The sequence below is a fragment of the Mustela nigripes genome, chromosome 16, assembly GCF_022355385.1.
Source record: "Mustela nigripes isolate SB6536 chromosome 16, MUSNIG.SB6536, whole genome shotgun sequence".
Classification (NCBI taxonomy): Eukaryota; Metazoa; Chordata; class Mammalia; order Carnivora; family Mustelidae; genus Mustela; species Mustela nigripes.
The window spans coordinates 19,942,629-19,960,777 of NC_081572.1; the positions used below are offsets into that span (position 1 = coordinate 19,942,629).

Here is an 18,149-nt window from a genome sequence, read left to right on the forward strand (position 1 = left end):
TTTTTTAGATTTTTATTTATTTATTTGACAGAGAGAGAGATCACAAGCAGGCAGAGAGGCAGGCAGAGAGGGTGGGGGGAAGCAGGTTCCCTGCTGAGCAGAGAGCCCATTGTGGAGATTGATCTCAGGACCCTGGGATCATGACCCGAGCCGAAAGCAGAGGCTTAACCCACTGAGCCACCCAGGTGCCCCGGATTTCGCCTTTTTTTTTTTTTTAAAGATTTTATTTATTTATTTGACAGAGATCACAAGTAGGCAGAGAGGCAGGCAGAGAGAGAGAGAAAGAGGGAAGCAGGCTTCCTGCGGAGCAGAGAGCCCGATGCGGGGCTCGATCCCAGGACCCTGAGATCATGACCCGAGCCGAAGGCAGCAGCCCAAACCACTGAGCCACCCAGGCACCCCATGGATTTCGCTTTTTAAAGGCTCCTTCTGATGTGTGGAGAATAAACTGGGAAGGTAAAAGATGGAGAAGTGGAGGCAGGGAGGCTGGTGAGAAGGCCATTATGCAGTCCAGGTGGTAAAGAGAAGCCAACAGATTGAAGAAAGATTAGGGAGACAGAAAGGGTAACCAGAATAACCTCCACGTCATTCCCCACCCCTTCAGCCCTGCCTGTCCCTTCCTCTGGGGCCCCAGACACCTTAGAGTCTGGCCACCCGGAATTTGCACAAGGTGGAGACCAAGAAGGGGGTGTTTTCCTTGGGGCTGCCTCCCAGTCTGTCTCCTGGCTGAACGCAGCTGAGGGAGGGTCAGGGATACCCTGCGGAGGCTGGGGGGAGGGTGGGGACTGGCAGGGGTGGGGGCAGCCTTCGCGTCCGCCCAGCCAGAGCACGTGGCTGGAGAGGCCAGGACGACCGCAGGCCTGGCGGTGAGACAGCCCCAGACACAGGGTGCTTGTCTGGCCGTGGCTCTGAGCTCAGGGTGTGACCCTGGGCAGGGGTACAAAGGGTCCTCTGTCAGTGCCGGGCACAGAGCCCACCTGGGCCAGGCCGGGCGCCTGAGGAGTGAGGAGTGCGGGGGTGCCGGGAGAGAGAAGGCTCCAAGGGCTGTAGACGGACGTGAGGTTTGGGTGTCGGCTCAGGGAGTCCCTTCCTCTCCTTGTTCTCAGTTTCCTCACCTGTAAAATGGAATCTTTTTTTTTTTTTTAAAGATTTTTTCTTTATTTATCTGACAGAGATCACAAGTAGGCAGAGAGGCAGAGAGAGAGAAGAGGAAGCAGGCTACCCGCAGAGCAGAGAGCCCGATGTGGGGCTCGATCCCAGGACCCTGGGACCACGACCCGAGCCGAAGGCAGAGGCCCAACCCACTGAGCCACCCAGGTGCCCCTGTAAAATGGAATCTTAATCCCTGCCTCCCAGACCTGCTGCGTTGTCAGGACCCACATCCCTGACGGACGAAGCATCACCTTCATAGAATTGTGTGTTTCTAAAATTATTTAACAGACACACGTAGTGGTTACCATGTGCCTGTTTGCTGAACACTTAATGACTATTGGCTCATTTAATCCCCACGGTGAACCTCTAAGACAGGTACTGTTTATTCTTTTTTTTTTTTTTTTTTAATTTTATTTATTTATCAGAGAGAGAGGGGGAGAGAGCAAGCACAGGCAGACAGAATGGCAGGCAGAGGCAGAGGGAGAAGCAGGCTCCCTGCTGAGCAAGGAGCCCGATGTGGGACTCGATCCCAGGACGCTGGGATCATGACCTGAGCCGAAGGCAGCTGCTTAACCAACTGAGCCACCCAGGCGTCCCGGTACTGTTTATTCTTATTTTACAGAAGGGGAAACTGAGGCACAGAGGTGGCCGAGATCACCCAGTTAGAAAGCGGCAGAGGGAGGACTGAACCCAGGCATTATGGCTATACCATGTTGCTTCCCAAAAGAAAGAGGTGGCCACCATGCCAGTCCCCTGAAGTGGGGGGGACCCTGATTCTTCAGCAGGGATAGGGGTGTCTTCGGACACGCCCAAGGCTTGGAGAACACAAGTGTGCAGTGTCTCCCATCCCAGGGCTTGGCCCGCAGGGCAGGGCTAAGGGTAGGAGAGGAGAGAAAGAAGTCAGATTCCACAAGAGGAGATGGGAGGAGGAGACCTAGGAGGAGGGATGGAGCAAGGAGCCCTCGGAGCAGGTCACAACCCTGCTGAGCTGTGGGGACAGCTGTGCTGGGGGTAGATGTGGTATTCCTTCAACGAGGATGAGGCATACCCTGCAGGGTGCCAGGCTGGGTGCCATGTGAGAGAGCCTAGGGTCTGGCCGGGCAGGAAGCATGGGCAGAATGGCACAAGGATTCTGGCCAAGGGGTCAAGGGCAGCGAGGAAACAGATCCCAAACCCACAACAGTGGGGCCCTTCGGGTTCCATGATCAGCCTAGGAGTACGCTCAGGACCTTACTGGGGGAAAGGAGGCATTTCCCAGGCTGAGGGCAGAGAGGGGTCAGTGTGTCCCAGAGCAGCGGGTTGTCCCCATGGGGGCATGGCTGGAGTTCGTAGTGGGGGGTTTTCATTGCCAAGCTCAGAGCTCAGACTTTGTCCCCTAGATGTGTTTCTAGACCCACCTGTTCTTCCAAATCACCTGGCTTCTTGTTAAGAGAGACAGATGCTGGATCTCACCCCAGTCCCTAAATCTGACCCCCAAGGGTTGCAGCCCAGCCCAGGATGCTAGACAAGCTCCCCAGGTCCCACTCACATGGACAGGCCCCTGGGAAAACTGCAGGGCAAGGGGTTCTCACCTTTGCCTTCACATCAGGATCACCTGGGCAGAATTTAAGATCCCGAGGTCCAGGTGGCACCCCAGCCCCTTCCCGTCAGGACCCCTGGGGAGGGGTCCAGTGATCAGAAGCTTTCAGAGCTGCCCCTGTCTGATTCCAGGTTGAGGACCCTGAGGCAGGCCTGTCCCTCACATCAGCCAGGTCTGGGTTGAACTGTCCCCCTCCTGAGAGAGGCTTTTCCTGGTCACTCATCCTCCCTGACCTTGTGTGGTTATCTCCTTAGAGACCGTGACCCATGATCCCCCTGGATCAAAAATTCCATAACAGCCACTCACGACTTTTTTTTTTTTTTTTTAAGATTTTATATATTTATTTGACAGACAGAGATCACAAGTAGGCAGAGAAGCAGGCAGAGAGAGAGGAGGAAGCAGGCTCCCTGCTGAGCAGAGAGCCCGATGCGGGGCTCGATCCCAGGACCCTGGGATCCTGACCTGAGCCGAAGGTAGAGGCTTAACCCACTGAGCCACTCAGGCACCCCTAGCCCCTCAGGATCCCCTGGGCGAAGAATGGAGGGCCTGGCTTGTGGCTGGTGTCCAACAGATGTTTATTCCGTGAGTTCCTGAGCCCCAGAGTACAGTTCCTGTACTCTGCCAGGCACAAAGGGAGCATCTCCCTACATTGTCCCTTACTTTTCCCAAGAACCACATGATGTGGATACCATGGGCCCATTTTACAGATCAGAGAAGTGAAGCCACTCCCCCAAAGTCTGAAGACTCCTGCCCTAGGCCCCACACTGCCTCCCAGCTCAGACCATTGAGCAGCCCCGGGGGCCTGGATGTAGGGCCTGTGGAGCCTGGGACATGTTGACGCAGCCCTTCCTAGGAGTGTTCTCGGAACCTCTCGGCTGCCTTTGAAAGGCTTCCTTCATGGCCTGTGAGGGCCACGTGCTTCCGCCCACCAGCCAATTTGAGGGGAGGACTTCTTGATGTGGCCAGCCCTTCTCCCTGGCCAGCAAGGTAAGACCAGGGCCACCACACCATCTTCCTCCTTCCTGCTCAGGGTGACCTTGGGATCTCAGGGTCATTTTTAGCCTCTCCCTGCCTCCATCCTTCTGGATCCAGCCTCTCACACTGAGGAAGGGGACGGGCCCCAAGGTCCAGTGGGGTAGGCCAGAGTGGGAGGATTCTGTTGAACAGACTAAGTAAGAGCATCAGGAAATGAAGGGCGGGTCAAGAAAATTCAAAGATCTTAATTTCTGCAGGGTTGATCCTGGCTGGTAGTCAGGGCCTTTCCCGGCCCTGCTCTGAATGCAAGTCTTTAAGTAAGAGGGAAGGTAGCCAAGGTCCTGGTGAAGACCCCCAGGCCCTCAGCCTTTCCCTTCCCTCCGAGGGGCGGTATGGGGTAGTCCCCCCAGTAGGCCGACTGCCTTCTTGATTGTTGCTATTGAAGCAATATTTGGGGGAGGGAGCCACCCTGCTGTGGGCAACCCCAGTTGCCAGCTTCTTCTCCAGCTCTGGCCTCTCCTATACTACCCGGGCAGCTTTGCCAAGCCAGGTGAGGGAACTGAAATAATTTCCTTTGCGTTGGCAACAAACACGAGTTGGATACAGCCTCGGACTGGGAAAGAGTGCGGACAGGCTGGCAGCCCTGGAGGCAAGATGATGGCCAGGAAGGGAAGGGTTTGGTCTGGACATGGGGATGGGCTCCCTGGATGGGGTGGGGTCGGGGGGGATCGTGCGTGATGTTTTTGGCATCCCACCCAGGCCTGTGTGCCTTGGCCTCTCTTGCCCCATTGATTTGCAATGCACAGCTGGGAGGAAGTTCGTTCTGTAGTCTGATCGGAGGCCTTCCCTCTGTAATTAACAATGTCATCCTTCACTGTCATGGCTCTTTCTAGCTTGAAAAGGTTGGTCTGTATGTTGTCTTAGTTAATCTCAGCTGTCAGCCTTGGGTCAGGGGCTGTTCTTATCCGTTATTGTCATGGTTATTCCCATTTCACAGATGAGGAGACTGAGGTGTGGAGCAAAGGGGCATGTTCCCAGGCTCTGGGTAGTAAGTGGCAGAGTTGTAATCTGATCAGTAAAGGTTTGCCTGATCCCAACTTACTTGGGTTCCCCGGAGGCCCTCCAAACTCCTTTCCCCAAGATAACACTCACCCCTCTGCCTTGGCTCCTCCCCCTGTCGGCTCACCACAACTCAGAAGCAGCCCAGGCCAGGAGAGGTCATTCTGTCCAACCCCCTGCCTCTAGCCCGGTACAGTGGAGCCTCCAAGTGGCCAGGATCTGGAGCTCATCTGGCCACCGTCCAAGAGAGGGTGACGGTGGCAGTCGGGGGAGTTAAGGGTGTCAGCTGCTGCTGCTGCTTTTTGAGCAAAGACTTTTAAAGATTAATGTGATAATCTCATCCTGATCACTAGAAACTGAGGACCTCATGCTTGTCCAAGAATCCATCATTGGCCTCACATGAGGAGCAGGGAGGCACCACTGGGCCCTCCTGCCTCCCCGCCCTGTCCTCCTGCAGGCTGAGGTGGACTGAGCCTTTTGGTGTGGTTTTAGTGGGAAGAAGATGGTTCTAGATCATAGGAGGGATGAATTGGGCCTCCCTACCTTGAGACCTGGATGAGTGGACCCTGCTCTTCCCTTTTACATCTGAGAAGTTAGCGTTCTGGCCAGGTCAGAAAGAGCTACTGGTGGGTCTGGGTGGGAGGCTGGTCAGAGGGCACAGCAAATGCACCCAGCCAGGGGCACAGGACGTCATCACTGCCCCCCACCCCATTTTGCTGGCTGGGAAACCGAGGCCTGCTGCTGTGACCTCCACATCATGCCTGCCCAGAAGTGAACCAATTAACACCGTGTCTGGTTCCGTGTTCCCAGCGCCTGTCTCATTATTTGGGGATTTATGTCTCGGTCACCGTGAAGGACGACTGTCCTGGTTTCCACTGGGGGGAGCCTGGCCAGCCCTGGAGCTCAGCAGGACAGGAGGTGGTGCCGTCCTGCTTGGGGCAGGATGGGGATTTAATTTCAGGGGGATTTGCAACCAGTGGGGAGCCGCCCTGGGCACATGGTGGCTCTGGGCTATTTTAGGAGGCAAAAGGCTGGCCCTGTTGGGGGAGGGATCATGGCAGACTGGTTCAAGTCTTTAGTGAGTTTGCCCTTTTGGTGACGGAACAGAAGGGAGCTGTGATGGATGGGACAGGCCCATTTGAGGTTGGGACTTCTCTTACCCTCCTGGAACCCAGGGGCCCAGAACCGCTCTGCATACCCCAGCCCCGGTTGGGGCCATGAGCAGACTAGAAGCTGCTGGCTGGGCAGGGGTCTAGGGCTCCTTGCCTGAGCCCCTTTGCCACAGGCTTTGCTTCAACGGGAGCTCTTGGTATTATTACTATGAATGATTAGTATGACCATCTCATAATTTTGGGGTAGAATTTAGATTTACTGAGCGCTCAGCGAAGGCCCCAGGGGGCTGCGAAGGTCAACTTAAAGGCAGGCACAACCAAGCTCCTGTCCTGTGTAGGCCAATTCCAAGCGGGTACCATGAGCTACGTAAGTCCCATCCCGGTTCTGAGTCCCAGTGCCCGGTTTCTCAAGCGGGGACCCTAACACCTTATTAATGATGTTCCTATTACTAACTGGATGCCTGAGACATCACGTACTCTGCTGGGATGGGCTCGCATTACACTGGGCTTGGTTGTTATGGATTCATTGCCCCGTTTATAGATAAGGAGACTGAAGCTCAGAGAGGGGAAGTCACTTGTCTCAGCCCACACAGCCAGAATAAGAAACCCAACCCATTTCTGGTCCTCGAAACGAGAGTCAGTTCGTTTCTCATATCCAGCAACATGGATTGGTTGCCTATGGAGTGCCAGGCACTGTTCTAGGGCTGGGGATTCCTCATAGACAAGGCAGAGGAAGGGGAGATAACAGGATGATGAGACTGGGTTATAGTGAGGACTGAGTGCCCAACTAGAGACTCGGTGGCTTTATCTGGACTAAGGGTCATTTTTGGGCAGGGATCGAGGGGAAGGTAATAACCCCGGGCCTGAAGCCCTCCTCCGAGGAGTGGTAGGTGGGCAAGGGAGCACGAGCACCACCACCGGGCGCCTCCAGGCCTCATTATAATGAAGAAGCTTTCCGGGTTTCCTTCCTCTTCCCCCTGCTGGTAGAGGAAACTAATTTGGGGGCGTTTTCAGATAAAGCCTTGAGAGGCATCAGGACCTGGAGCAAAGTGAGCCTAGGGCTTAGAGTCAACCAGATGGGTTTCAACTCCGCCCCTTCTAGCTGTGTGACCTCGGGCAGTTGAACTAACCTCTCAGAGCCTCCTTTCCTTATTTTCAAAGTACGGAGCAGAATACCTACCAACCTTTCCGGACTGTGGGAGGATCAAGGTGTGGGAAGAGTGCAGGATACAGAAGGCCCACAGTTAAGGACAGTGTTTTGTCTGTGTACGGGGTTGGGTTCTGGGGGGTGTTTTTCCTAGGTGTCTAGGTGAAGCCACATCTCTGCTGTGGCACTATGATCGCATGATGAATGATGAATGATTTCAACAGGCCCTGGGCAGATCGGGAGCACCAGCAAGCCCAAGCCTGGGTCCCATGCTCACTGTTCAAGAAACCACTTCCTTGGCGATGAGGGGGGGGGAGGCTGAGCTCGCCGGCATATCATGGGACAATAGCCCCATGAAATCCCCCCGGCCCCCCAGTTCTGTACAGAGCTAACTCAAGAGTGCACAAAATTAAGGGGTGGACAGCACTCATATAAAACAGGGTTGAGGATGGGGAGGCAGTGATTCTCTTCCTTGTTCTGTTCTAAGGAGGACATTGGAAGCCTGAATCAGTTTAGAGGGATGGGACTAGGATAATAAAACCCCCAGAAACACATTTTTATTAATTGCTTAGTTCAGCTCAGTTGGTCTCTACGTAAGGTCCTGGGCAGAAGGGAGTAAATAAAGACCTAGTACTACTCACCCTCAGTGCAGAGGGGTGGCTGGGGCAGGGTTTGGGGAAGACATTTCAATACAACGTGGAAAGTACAGTGTTAGGGACCAACACAAAATGTCCCGGGAGCACACAGGAGAGGCTTCCTGGAGGAGGTGGCCATGTCAGGGGTAGAATAGCTGAGAGAAATCGGTCTCTTTAGCTGGGAGAAGAGACCCCTTAGGAAGAAGCTGCCAGCCATGCTCTGCGGGCTGGGGAAGGTGATGTGTGTTTCTTCTGCGTGACCAAGGAGTGGATCTAGGACCCATGGAGGAACAGTATAGGAAAGTAGCTTTCAGGCCTGCATACTGATGAGATTTCTGTCACTAAGAACCACCCAACAATGGAATATTCTGTCTTGGGAGGCAGGGAACTCATGGGCATGTGCAAGCAAGCAGAGGCCAGGGGGTAGCTTGTCAGGGACAGGTTACCAAAGGGACAGGATGACCTCTAAGACCCCTTCCAAGTCTGAGCAACTGTGACTCTCCATGGACAGACACAGGATGCGGACTGTGTCCGGCAGAGGTGTGACAGGATCAAGTTTGAGGCCGGACAGCGAGGTACATTGAGACTGTGTGCCCCACCCTGGGCTTTTTTATTGTAACTACTCTATTAAGATGTAATTCACAGAGCATACAATTCACCCCGCTGAAGTGTGCAGTGTAATATGGATTTGCCTTTTTAGAGAGGGGAGGAACTCGTGCATTCCTTCAACAACTGTTTATTGAGCATCTGTTAGCTACCGTCATGCTTTGTGCTGGTGCTTGGGACACCTGGGAAATATAGAGCATGCCCTCACAATGGAGACAGGTAAGTAACCAAGCAGAAGATGGACATCTTGGGGGCTACGCCAGGAGGAAAGTAGCCCAGGGCTAGAACAAAGAACAATAGGGCTGGGACAGTGGGGCCCGGGGAGGGGACATTGGAACCAAGGCCTGAGCTACAAGGGAATGAGCCTGTGAAGGTCAGGGGAGCAGTTTCAGGGTTCAGGTCGAGGGAACAGAAGGGGCAAAGGCCTCAAGACAGGAGTGAGCTGGTGGCTGTGAGGACCAGAAAGAAGTTCTGTGAAACTGAGTGGCAGCCAGGGGCCCTGCCCCTGGGTGAGGCTTGGGCAGGGCTCCCCGTGCTGGGACTTCCCCCATTACAGGGCCTGGTAAACAGGAGGCCAGCCTTGAACACAATAGGGAGTGAGTCCCATACAAGAGCCATTTCTACCCACCCCCCTTTCTTTGAGATTCGCTTTCTTACCCCTGCTACTGCCTCTCCATTAACAGAAAGATAGCAGAGCGCTCTCAGAGGGTCGCGCCTCCAGCCCCTGCCTACTGCCCACCCCGGCTTGGCTTAATGCCCCTGCGTTGTTCCGCCACTCTGGGCCGGACACCATGTACGGATGCCCTGGGAGAAATCAGGAAAGATTTCTCCCAGCCGCACACACCGGTGACGTTTCCCCCGCTGGAAAGGGATCCTAGGAGCAGTCTGGAGTTCTCCCACTTGGTGCTCGCTTCCTGTGTGACTTGGGCCAGTTACAATCTTTCAGTTTCCTGGTCTGTAAAATGGGGATCAAACGAGTTCAGGCAGAGTCCTCATGGGGATTGAATGTCATCCCTCCTGGCACCCAGTAGGTGCTCCCTGAACGTCAGCTTCTTCCTTTTCTCCCAGCTTCCCCCCCCAAAACAGGGGCAATTTGCCGGAGGTGGGGAGATCACAAAAGAGCCCTGGGAAGTGACCCCTTTGGGACTCCCTTCCCTGAGCTCTATGGCCCCCCAGACGCCAAGGGGCATTCATGCCTTGCCAGCCAGGGGTAGGAATACTCACCACTGGGCCCAGCCCTTCTGCAGGGAGCACTCCTGGGTCTCCCCTCGCCTGTCTTCCCAGGGATCCCCGCCGTGCAGCTCCCTTCCGGGGTCTCCCCTGTGCTCCTTTCCCAGCGGCGCGGCTACTGGGCTACCGGCACCTGCTGGGAGCAGGCCGGCCGGGGGCGGGCTCGGTAGCCCTGCGGCTGCCCGGGGACTCGCAGGCCGGAACTCAACCGCCCCGCACCTCCAGGAGCCAGGAATCCGGATCGCCCCGGGGGCCGTGGGGAGCGGGATGCAGCCCAGATCGGGTCGGGAGCGCCCTTCAGGTAGGCGCCGGCACCGGCCGCGGGACCGCACTCCCGGCTCCCCATCCCGGACAGAGCTCCGCTGGGGCTGAGCGCTTGAGGGGGCCCGCGCGCCAGCTGGGGGTGGCTCTGAAGGGCTGCGGGCAGCCGCAAGGACCCCGCCCCACCTTGTGCGGTGGGGGGTGGCGGGCAGGCAAGAACCGCAATTTAGCCAAACGCCGAGGTTGGGAGAGGAGACGAGAATGATGGCAAGAAGAACTTTCCAGGTCCCCTAGGGGGAGAGAGGCTGGAAACCACAGGGCAGAGAAGGTGGGGCTCCCACCCTCAGGAGGGGACCATTATCTAGAGACAGAGGGCTCGACAAATAACTCGGTTTCTTTTCCTAAGGAGTTTAGAGAACCCCAGAATCAATCCACCTAGATCAGCCCCTGGGGTTAAGTAGAACAGAAGGAGGAGGGGAGATCTCCTGTTGTCTCTTTGGGGGTGCAAAAAGCACACTCGCCAGCCCCCTCCATTTGCTGTCTACACTTCCCCCTTCAAGCCTGTAGCCTCATCTTCCGCAGAGGGCACAGGTGGGGCCCATCTGGCCTGCCTTCTACCCACAACTCTCAAACAGTCTGGGACTCTCAGCCCTCCTCCCTCTGGCTCCCTGGATGGACACCCTGGCCCTAGCTTGGAAGTGTTGGTCGTGGAGCCCTCTTGGGCAGGGAATGGGGCTTGAGGGAGCTTCCGCTCAGCCTGTGGAGAGCTGGGCCGGCGAGCAAGCTGTGGATCTGGGAGCCTGGGGACAAGATCCTGGGCCCTGATGCTAAGAGGGCTGGAGGTAAGGGGCTGTCCTGCACAGCAATCAGGTTTCCCAGGCCTGGCCCGGCACCAGAGGCTAGAAAACAGGGTGCTGAGGCTAATACTACCTTCCTAACTGCCTGTCCCCCTCACCATCTTCGAGGCAGCTTCTCTGTGTGGTCACTGTGGTCCCTGTAAGGAGAGTTGCAGGTTAGATAGCAAGAAGGACTTCCTTCCTGAGGGTGGCGTGAGGTTCTTTTGAGGGAGTACCATTGCCTAGGAGAGGCAGCCCCCACCTGTGGGGGTGTCAGGATGGCGGGAGGTCCTCTGGGACACCCAGCCTATAGGGATGAGGACAGAGCAGACTGGGGGAGGGGAGGTGGGGAGGTGGGGGGGTGGTGACCTCATCTCCGGGCCATGGCTCTCTCTCACCTCCCATGCCCTCTCTCTCCCTTTCTTGGAGCAAGTGTTGGCTTTCAGCACTTCTTAGCCAGTTTACTCCTGAAATCCCCGGCACCCCGCATCTCCCGGGGAAGGTGATGGGCTGCCTCTGTCACCACTTTGGACAGGAAGACAGACATGCCTGCTTTGGTTTGCCCAGGGGAAACCCCCCTACCCCCCGGGCCCTGGCACCTGGAGCTGCTGGTCCCTTGGCAAAGTGGGGGAGGTGTGGGCTGGGGGTTGGCATGGCCATCCTAGACTCCTCTAGTGGGGAGGCTTAGGTGTGACCTGGCTGTGATTCCAGCTCTCTGAGCCTACAGGATGGCGGGGGTAGATGCCACCCTGTGGTGGCCAAGCACTGAAGTGGCTAATTTCCCCCTTCCTCACCCTAGAAAGCTGTCAGCCTGAGAGAGGGGAGGTGACAGGAGAGCCCAGTAGGCTCAGTGGTGGCCCCTCAGGGGCACTGAGTGGGCAGCTGGACCCCGGAGGGTCCACGCTCTGCTAGAACAGGAACAAACAAGACCTCTCTTCTTCCAGACACTTCTTTCTATGGCAGGGTTGGTGAGGAGGGGGGCTGGGGATCCTTTGAGTGAGTGGGACAGGAACTCCCAGGTTGTGCAACCCCTCCCCCTGTGTCACAGGATGAGAGAGGACTGGCCCCACTCACCTGCCTCTCCTTTCGGCTCTGAGCCTCAGTTTCCTCACTTGTAATGCCTCACAGGGTTGTTGTGAGGGTTAATGGAGGCTGTTTGCACAGTGCCCAGAGGGCAAAGGGCACCCACCAGGGACAGTTCTTTCTCCAAACCCACCCCGCCTTTCCCTGGTGGCTGAGACAGACCAATAATACGGCCAGGTCTTCTCCGCAGCCCCACCTCAGAGGCAGCTGCTTGGAGGTGCCTGCAAAGGACCTAAGAGATTAGGCCAGCCCAACCCCCCTCTCTTTAAAGAGGGAAAACTGAAGCCCAGAGGGACAGGGACTAGCCCCAGGGTGGCCAGCCAGCCAGGCTCCCTGCTCAGAGGCAGGGCCTAGGACCTGACTGGGGAAGGTGGGAGGGTAGAGGTTGGCAGGCGTGGGGGATAATACCAGAGTGTAATTGGGCTCATTAAGGATTTAGTGAGGGAGCCCTTCATGCCTTGCCAAAGGCTGGGGACAGACCTAGAACCTTCCTCTCCTGTTAACCCTCTGGCAAAAGTGGCTCTTTCCTGAGGACCCCTTCCCCAAGCTACAGCTGGAGCAGCTCCCCACTCTGTGCTGTATGGCTTCCAGGGTCCCTTTCCAGCCAGCCCTCTTGGGACAGGCAGGCCTAGAGCTCCACTCCACTGCAGTGCCTGAGGGCCCCACGGAAACCCAAGCCCCAAGTCCATTCATCACTCAGCAAAAGTGGTGGAGGTGGAGCCCTAGGGCCCTGCCTGGGTGCTCCCTCCATCCCCTACCTGCTCCAGGTCCCTAGGAACGGACAAATAGGTAGACAGGCAGCAGCCCTGGCCTCCATCAGCTCTGGTGTGAGCCTGCCTTTACATGGTGGCTCCCTCCCCCATCAACCCCAGCTCCCTGCTGCAATCTTGGCCTTCTCTTAGGGAAGGTGGGAGCAAGAGAGCTTTGTCTGTGCAAATCACAGACAGTCAGACACCTGGGTACGTCCATGCTGTTCTTCTGCGCTTTCACTTGGTCTTTTCCAGAACTCAGTTCAGGTTCAGTTCTCCCCGCTTCTTCAAGTCCCTCTCTCCCAGCCTCTCTGGCTCCAGCCCCTTCTTGCCAGGGTGTGGCCCCTCCCTGCCAAGCACTCCAGCCTGTTAGGGGCTGAGCACCCCCCCCGGACCCCCCAGGAGTCTTTCCCAGAATCTGTAAAACCCCCTCCCCACCCAGAAGTTCAAAAGAGGAGTTGGCAGGCTTTAAGGAGAGGGGGAATGGGGCAGTGGTTAAGAACTTGGGCTCCAGGATCAGACAAGTGTAGGTTCCCCATATAGCTATGAAACTTCTCGATGCCTGTTTTCTAATCTAGGAAGTGGGATAATAGGTTAATAATAGTGCCCACCTCACGGGGTTGTTATGATGTTTAAAAGAGATCCTATGTTCAAAGCACCTGGCACGTAGTAAGCTCTCAATAAATGCAGTCGTAGGGGCGCCTGGGTGGCTCAGTGGGTTAAAGCCTCTGCCTTCTGCTCAGGTCATGATCCCAGGGTCCTGGGATCGAGCCCCACATCCGTCTCTCTGCTCCATGGGGAGCCTGCTTCCTCCTCTATCTCCGCCTGCCTCTCTGCCTACTTGTGATCTCTGTCTGTCAAATAAATAAATAAAATCTTAAAAAAAATAAAATAAAATAAATGCGGTCATAATTCTAAAGACGTGGCCTGATCAGCTGGGTAAAGAGGGAGGCAAGGAAGCTTCTAGAAACAGCTCTTCACTGTTTTCCACATCCTTTTTAATTTTTTAAAAAGATTTTATTTATGGGACGCCTGAGTGGCTCAGTTGGTTAGGCAGCTGCCTTTGGCTCAGGTCATGATCCCAGTGTCCTGGGATGGAGTCCCACATCGGCTCTTTGCTCAGCAGGGAGCCTGTTTCTCTCTCTGTCTCTGTCTGCCTCTCTGTCTACATGTGCTCGCTCTCGCTCTGACAAATAAATAAATAAAATCTTTAAAAAAAAGATTTTATTTATTTATTTGACAGAGATCACAAGAAGGCAGAAAGGCAGGCAGAGAGAGAGAGGGGAAGCAGGCTTCCTGCTGAGCAGAGCCCAGTGCTATTCAAGACTTGATCCCAGGATCCTGAGATCCTGAGATCATGACCTGAGCCAAAGGCAGAGGCTTAACCCATTGAGCCACCCAGGCGCCCCTCTTTCCGCGTACTTTGAAGCAAGTCCACTCCCCTCTTCTGGGACTCAGTTTCCTCTTCTGTTAAAGAGAACATGGGAGACAGGTCCTGTTCTCATGTGGATCCAGTGAGGGTGAGTCATGCTGCTGCTTTAGGGGAGCGAGGGCAGGGGGTGCTGGCCAGCTGAGGCTCACGGCAGGGGTCAGACAGATGCGTGTGTGCCCTCAAAAGTGTCCACCCCTCCCCAGTTTCTGGCTGGGAGTCATAGCTGGAGCGTGGCTCCTCAGGGGACAGCTGGGAAGGCTGGGTCAGGCCAGGCAGGTTACAGCAGGCCGGCAGCCCAGCCAGGGAGCACAATTAGCACTGAATCCAGGCAGGCCCAGTGAGGCCAGAGGCCGTATATCACAGAGGTTTAATCAGCCCCTGGCAGATACTTGTCGGCTCTCTTGGGCCGGTGTCCTCAGCCCGCCTGTCATAAATGGCACTGAGATTTCAAAGTCTCCCCACCCCTCACTGGCGGGGCAGGCCTGGCCAGGAAAAGCTCATTCCTCTGAAGCTTCTTCCCCACTGGCAAACTGAGGACCCCCTCCCACCCCGCAAGAAAAACCACTTTCAAGCGGTACTTTTTCTGGCTTCTTCCTCCTGCTGGGAGGGTAGGGGAAGACTTGTGCAGGCAGGAACAGAGCTCTGATGACCTCCCCGTGGAGGTGAGACTGTGCTGAAAGTAGGTGGGACTCTGGGCCGCCCAGGAGGGGATCGCTCACAAGGTGAGGGCAGTAACCTCCCAGGATGCCCTCTGTGGGCAGGACTGTGCCCTGCACCCCCGACACAGCGCCTGGGAGGTTGGCATGGCTCGGGCTAGGGGCGGCAGGAATGCGGAGAAATGGGTTCCTCCCCGCCAGGAGGGGTATGGAGTTTCCCCGCTTCCCTACCCGCTAGATGGTCGCTGCGCCACCTGGAGCCTGTCGCTGGTACTGCACCTTTGCCGCTCCACCGGGCTTTGGGGACCCGGGGACCGCTGCCCCTCAAGCCACCAGGCACCTCTGAAAGCGCACAGGTCAGACCTCCCATGCACCCGTTTCCTAGGGTCACAGCAACAAAGTACCACCAACCAGGTGGCCTCCACAACAGAAACGTATTGCTTCACAGTCCTGGAAGCCACAGGTCCCAAGTCAAGGGGCCCGCAGGGTGGATTTCTTCTGAGCGCTGTGAGGAAGTCACATGTCCCTAAGCTTGGGAATTCTCTGTCCCCTCAGAGGAGGTGAGGGAGGCTCAGGCCAGGCCCTCAGGGAGTCCCCCCCCCCCCCCACCGTGTGCAGCCCGGGCAGAGAGGACACACACACACACACACACACAGATCCAGGAAGTGAAAAGGAAGACCATTCAGTGTGAGGAAGAGAGTTGGCAACCCAAGAAGAGAGCAGGTGAGAGCCAAGGAGTCAGGCAGAAGGTTCCACAGAAGTGAATTGGAACGGAAAGATGGTGTGTGGCAGCTGAGGGGCCTGGAAGGGATGTGTGTGTGTGCACGTGTGTGTGAGTGTGTGAAAAGGCTGTGTTCCGTAGACGCGGGCAGCAGGGCCCAGGTCACCACCGAAAATATCAACTGTTGCCACGGCCTGGGTGGCCCCCACAGCGAGGGACATCTGGAGCCACGTGGGCCAGGGGTGGGGATGGTTTCACACACTGTCAACGTTTGTGAATGTCACCGGCCGGGCACTGGGTGGTAGGGAGGTAGGGTTTCTGCAGTCAGCCCTCTGGCTAGCGGCTACAGTAAGCGCCACATGCCTGCCTGTCACAGGACTGTCAGCGCCTGCTGTGAGACCAAGAATAGGGCCCTGGCTTCCTGCACTGTGACGACTCCCCTAACCTTACTGCTTCCTCTCCCTGGCTGCTCCCCAACATCCAAGTCTTCCTCTCTGAGCCAAGTCCCCAGGTATCGGCCTCTCGGTGTGTGGACATTCGTGACCATATTCCAGACCATTGCAGACATTCTTCCAGTGTTTTAATGCTGCTTTGTTTGAAGCGGACCCTGTCGCGCTCCCTTTGCCACCCTTGGGTTGGGGATGTCCAAAAGCTGAGGAGCTTCATCTGGGACACAGGGGTCTGTCCAGATGTCTGTCTTGGGGTCTTGAGCCCCTCTTGCTCCTTCTGTGTGCTCACAGTACTCAGCCTGTTGACTTGTCTCCCTCTCTCTCTGCTCAGGTATGAAGCGGCCACTGAGCCCCTCTCCCCCGGGTGAGAAAGAGCCCCCCGTATCTGGAGCTACGGAGTGCCCCCCTCGGCCCCCAGAACTGCCTAAGCCCAAGCGGGAAAGAAAACGGCCATCCTACACGCTCTGTGACGTCTGCAACATCCAGCTGAACTCAGCAGCCCAGGCCCAAGTGCACTGCGGGGGGCGCGCCCACCAGCGGCGGCTAAGGCAGCTCAGCTTGGGGAAGACCCCCACAGGGCCAGGTCAGTGCGGAGGGGCAATGCTCCCACAGGCTCCGTGTGGACCCTGTGAGAGGCTCTGGGGCTGTGGGCTCTCTTGGGGGTGGGGGGGATGTTGCATCTGGGGTGCCTTCAATGGGTCCTCATGGTCAGAAGTCCCCCTGATATATCAGGACAGCCCCCCATGGGGTCTCTTAGGATCTGAGGGTCTTTAGGACTGAGGACTTCTCTTGAGGTCTTTTTGGGGTGTGGGAGCTCTCCTTGTGAGGTCTCTGGGGGGTCAGCATCCCTAAGCAGCATTTCTCCAGTCTGGAGCCCAGCAGGGTTAGCCTTTCTGACAAGGGATAGCCTGGGCCTCTGCTCTAGTCTCTGAAGTTTGGGGTCAGCAAGGTGCATAGCCCTCCAGCTGAGGGACGGACAGGGGAAACCACTCCTCCTTTGGCAGCTGGACTCCTGGCCAGGATTTCTGCCTCTCCCTGGCTGGGGTGACTTTGCAGAGGTTTGGCTGTGAGCTGAAGGGGCTGCTGGCTACAAGACAGATTTCTGGGGGAAATGGGTGAATGCATTCATGAGGGTGATTTGAGCTGACAGGCACGTGGGGGCCATGGGAGAAACGAGGAGAGGCAGGCTGCTTGGCTGGCAGGGGAAACAAGTTCAGAACCAGGCCCAGTGTGGGAGGTGGGGAGGGCCAGAACTTCTACCTGGTTCTTGGGAGCAGCCACTGGAAACCTACTTTGCAGCCCGGGTCAGGAGCTTTGCCAGAGTGCTATACTGTTGTTTTGGCAAATAGTCATGGGTCACCCATTGCGTTTCTCTTGCTGTGCTGGGGCCTGGGGACAAATCCCCATCGGACTCCTCACTGTCCTACTCCAAGATGGAGTCTTGTCTTTTGGTCTGAGATAGCCACAAAAAGAGCAAAGAGTGTTGTGGGTGCCACGTGTGGGTACTAAGGGAGAAGGGATGATTATACCTGGGGACACCAGGAAAGGCCTCCTGGAGGAAGGGGGACACACTGAGCTTTGGAACAGGGGCATGGGAAGAAAGGACACCGCAGAGGTCACCTCATAACCAAAGGAAGGGGATGGCCTGAGGGCTGGTACCAGCTCCTCTACCTGAATGCTTGGGGTTGGACACTGAGGATGTGACTCTGAGTAAGAGTGTATCTGACTATATGGATATTTCTGGAATGTTTTTGTGTGTGTCTGTGTGTGTGTCTGTGTTCAAAAGTCACTCATTCATTCTTTAGCTATTTATAGAAATCAACTAGGCAACCTGCTGTTTGGAGGATTCGTATTTTTACTTTTTTCCAGCTTTATTGAGATATTATTGATATGTATGTCAATTTAAGGTGTACAGTGTAATGACTTGATACACCTGTGTAATACAAAATGATTACCACAATAAGGTTATTCAACATCTCCATCCCCTCACATAATTGTGATTGTATGTGAGTGTCGATAGCATTTCACAGCTCCCAATGTAAGTGTGTAAAATGGCATTGTTAATTACAGTCACCACGCTGTGCATTTGATCCCCAGATCTTATTTATCTGACAGCTTGGAACTTATACCCTTGATCAGCAGCTCCTCATTGCCCCCACCCCCAGCCCCTGACCACCATGACTCTAATCCCTATTTCTCCGAGACGGACTTTTTAGATTTTTTTTTTTTAAAGATTTTATGTATTGATTTGAGAGAGAACCAGAGATACAAGAGAGAGTACCAGTGGGGAGGAGAGGGAGAAGCAGTCTCCCAATCCAGGGGCTCGATCCCAGGAGCCCAGGATTATGTCCTGAGCCGAAGGCAGCCACTTTATGGACTAAGCCACCCAGGTTCCCTGAGACTGACTTTTTTAGATTCTGCATGTAACTGAAAACATATGGGATTTGCCGAGGAATTTGCACTTTTC

General features: G+C 55.7%; 1 protein-coding gene across 10 annotated transcripts in view; it reads left to right on the forward strand.

Moving 5' to 3' along the window:
- Positions 1-18,149, forward strand: part of LOC132003962 (uncharacterized protein C17orf113) — a 52,479-nt gene that overhangs the window by 7,982 nt on the left and 26,348 nt on the right. For 9 of the 10 annotated variants that reach the window (XR_009400374.1, XM_059379928.1, XM_059379929.1 and 6 more), the window contains exon 2: positions 16,014-16,265. Coding sequence is in view for 8 of the 10 variants with exons in the window: in XM_059379928.1 (XP_059235911.1) it covers positions 16,016-16,265 (250 nt within the window). In the remaining 2 variants the exon portion in view is untranslated. Of the gene's footprint in view, positions 1-16,013; positions 16,266-18,149 lie in introns of those variants that run through there. The other variant, XM_059379921.1, reaches the window with a different exon arrangement.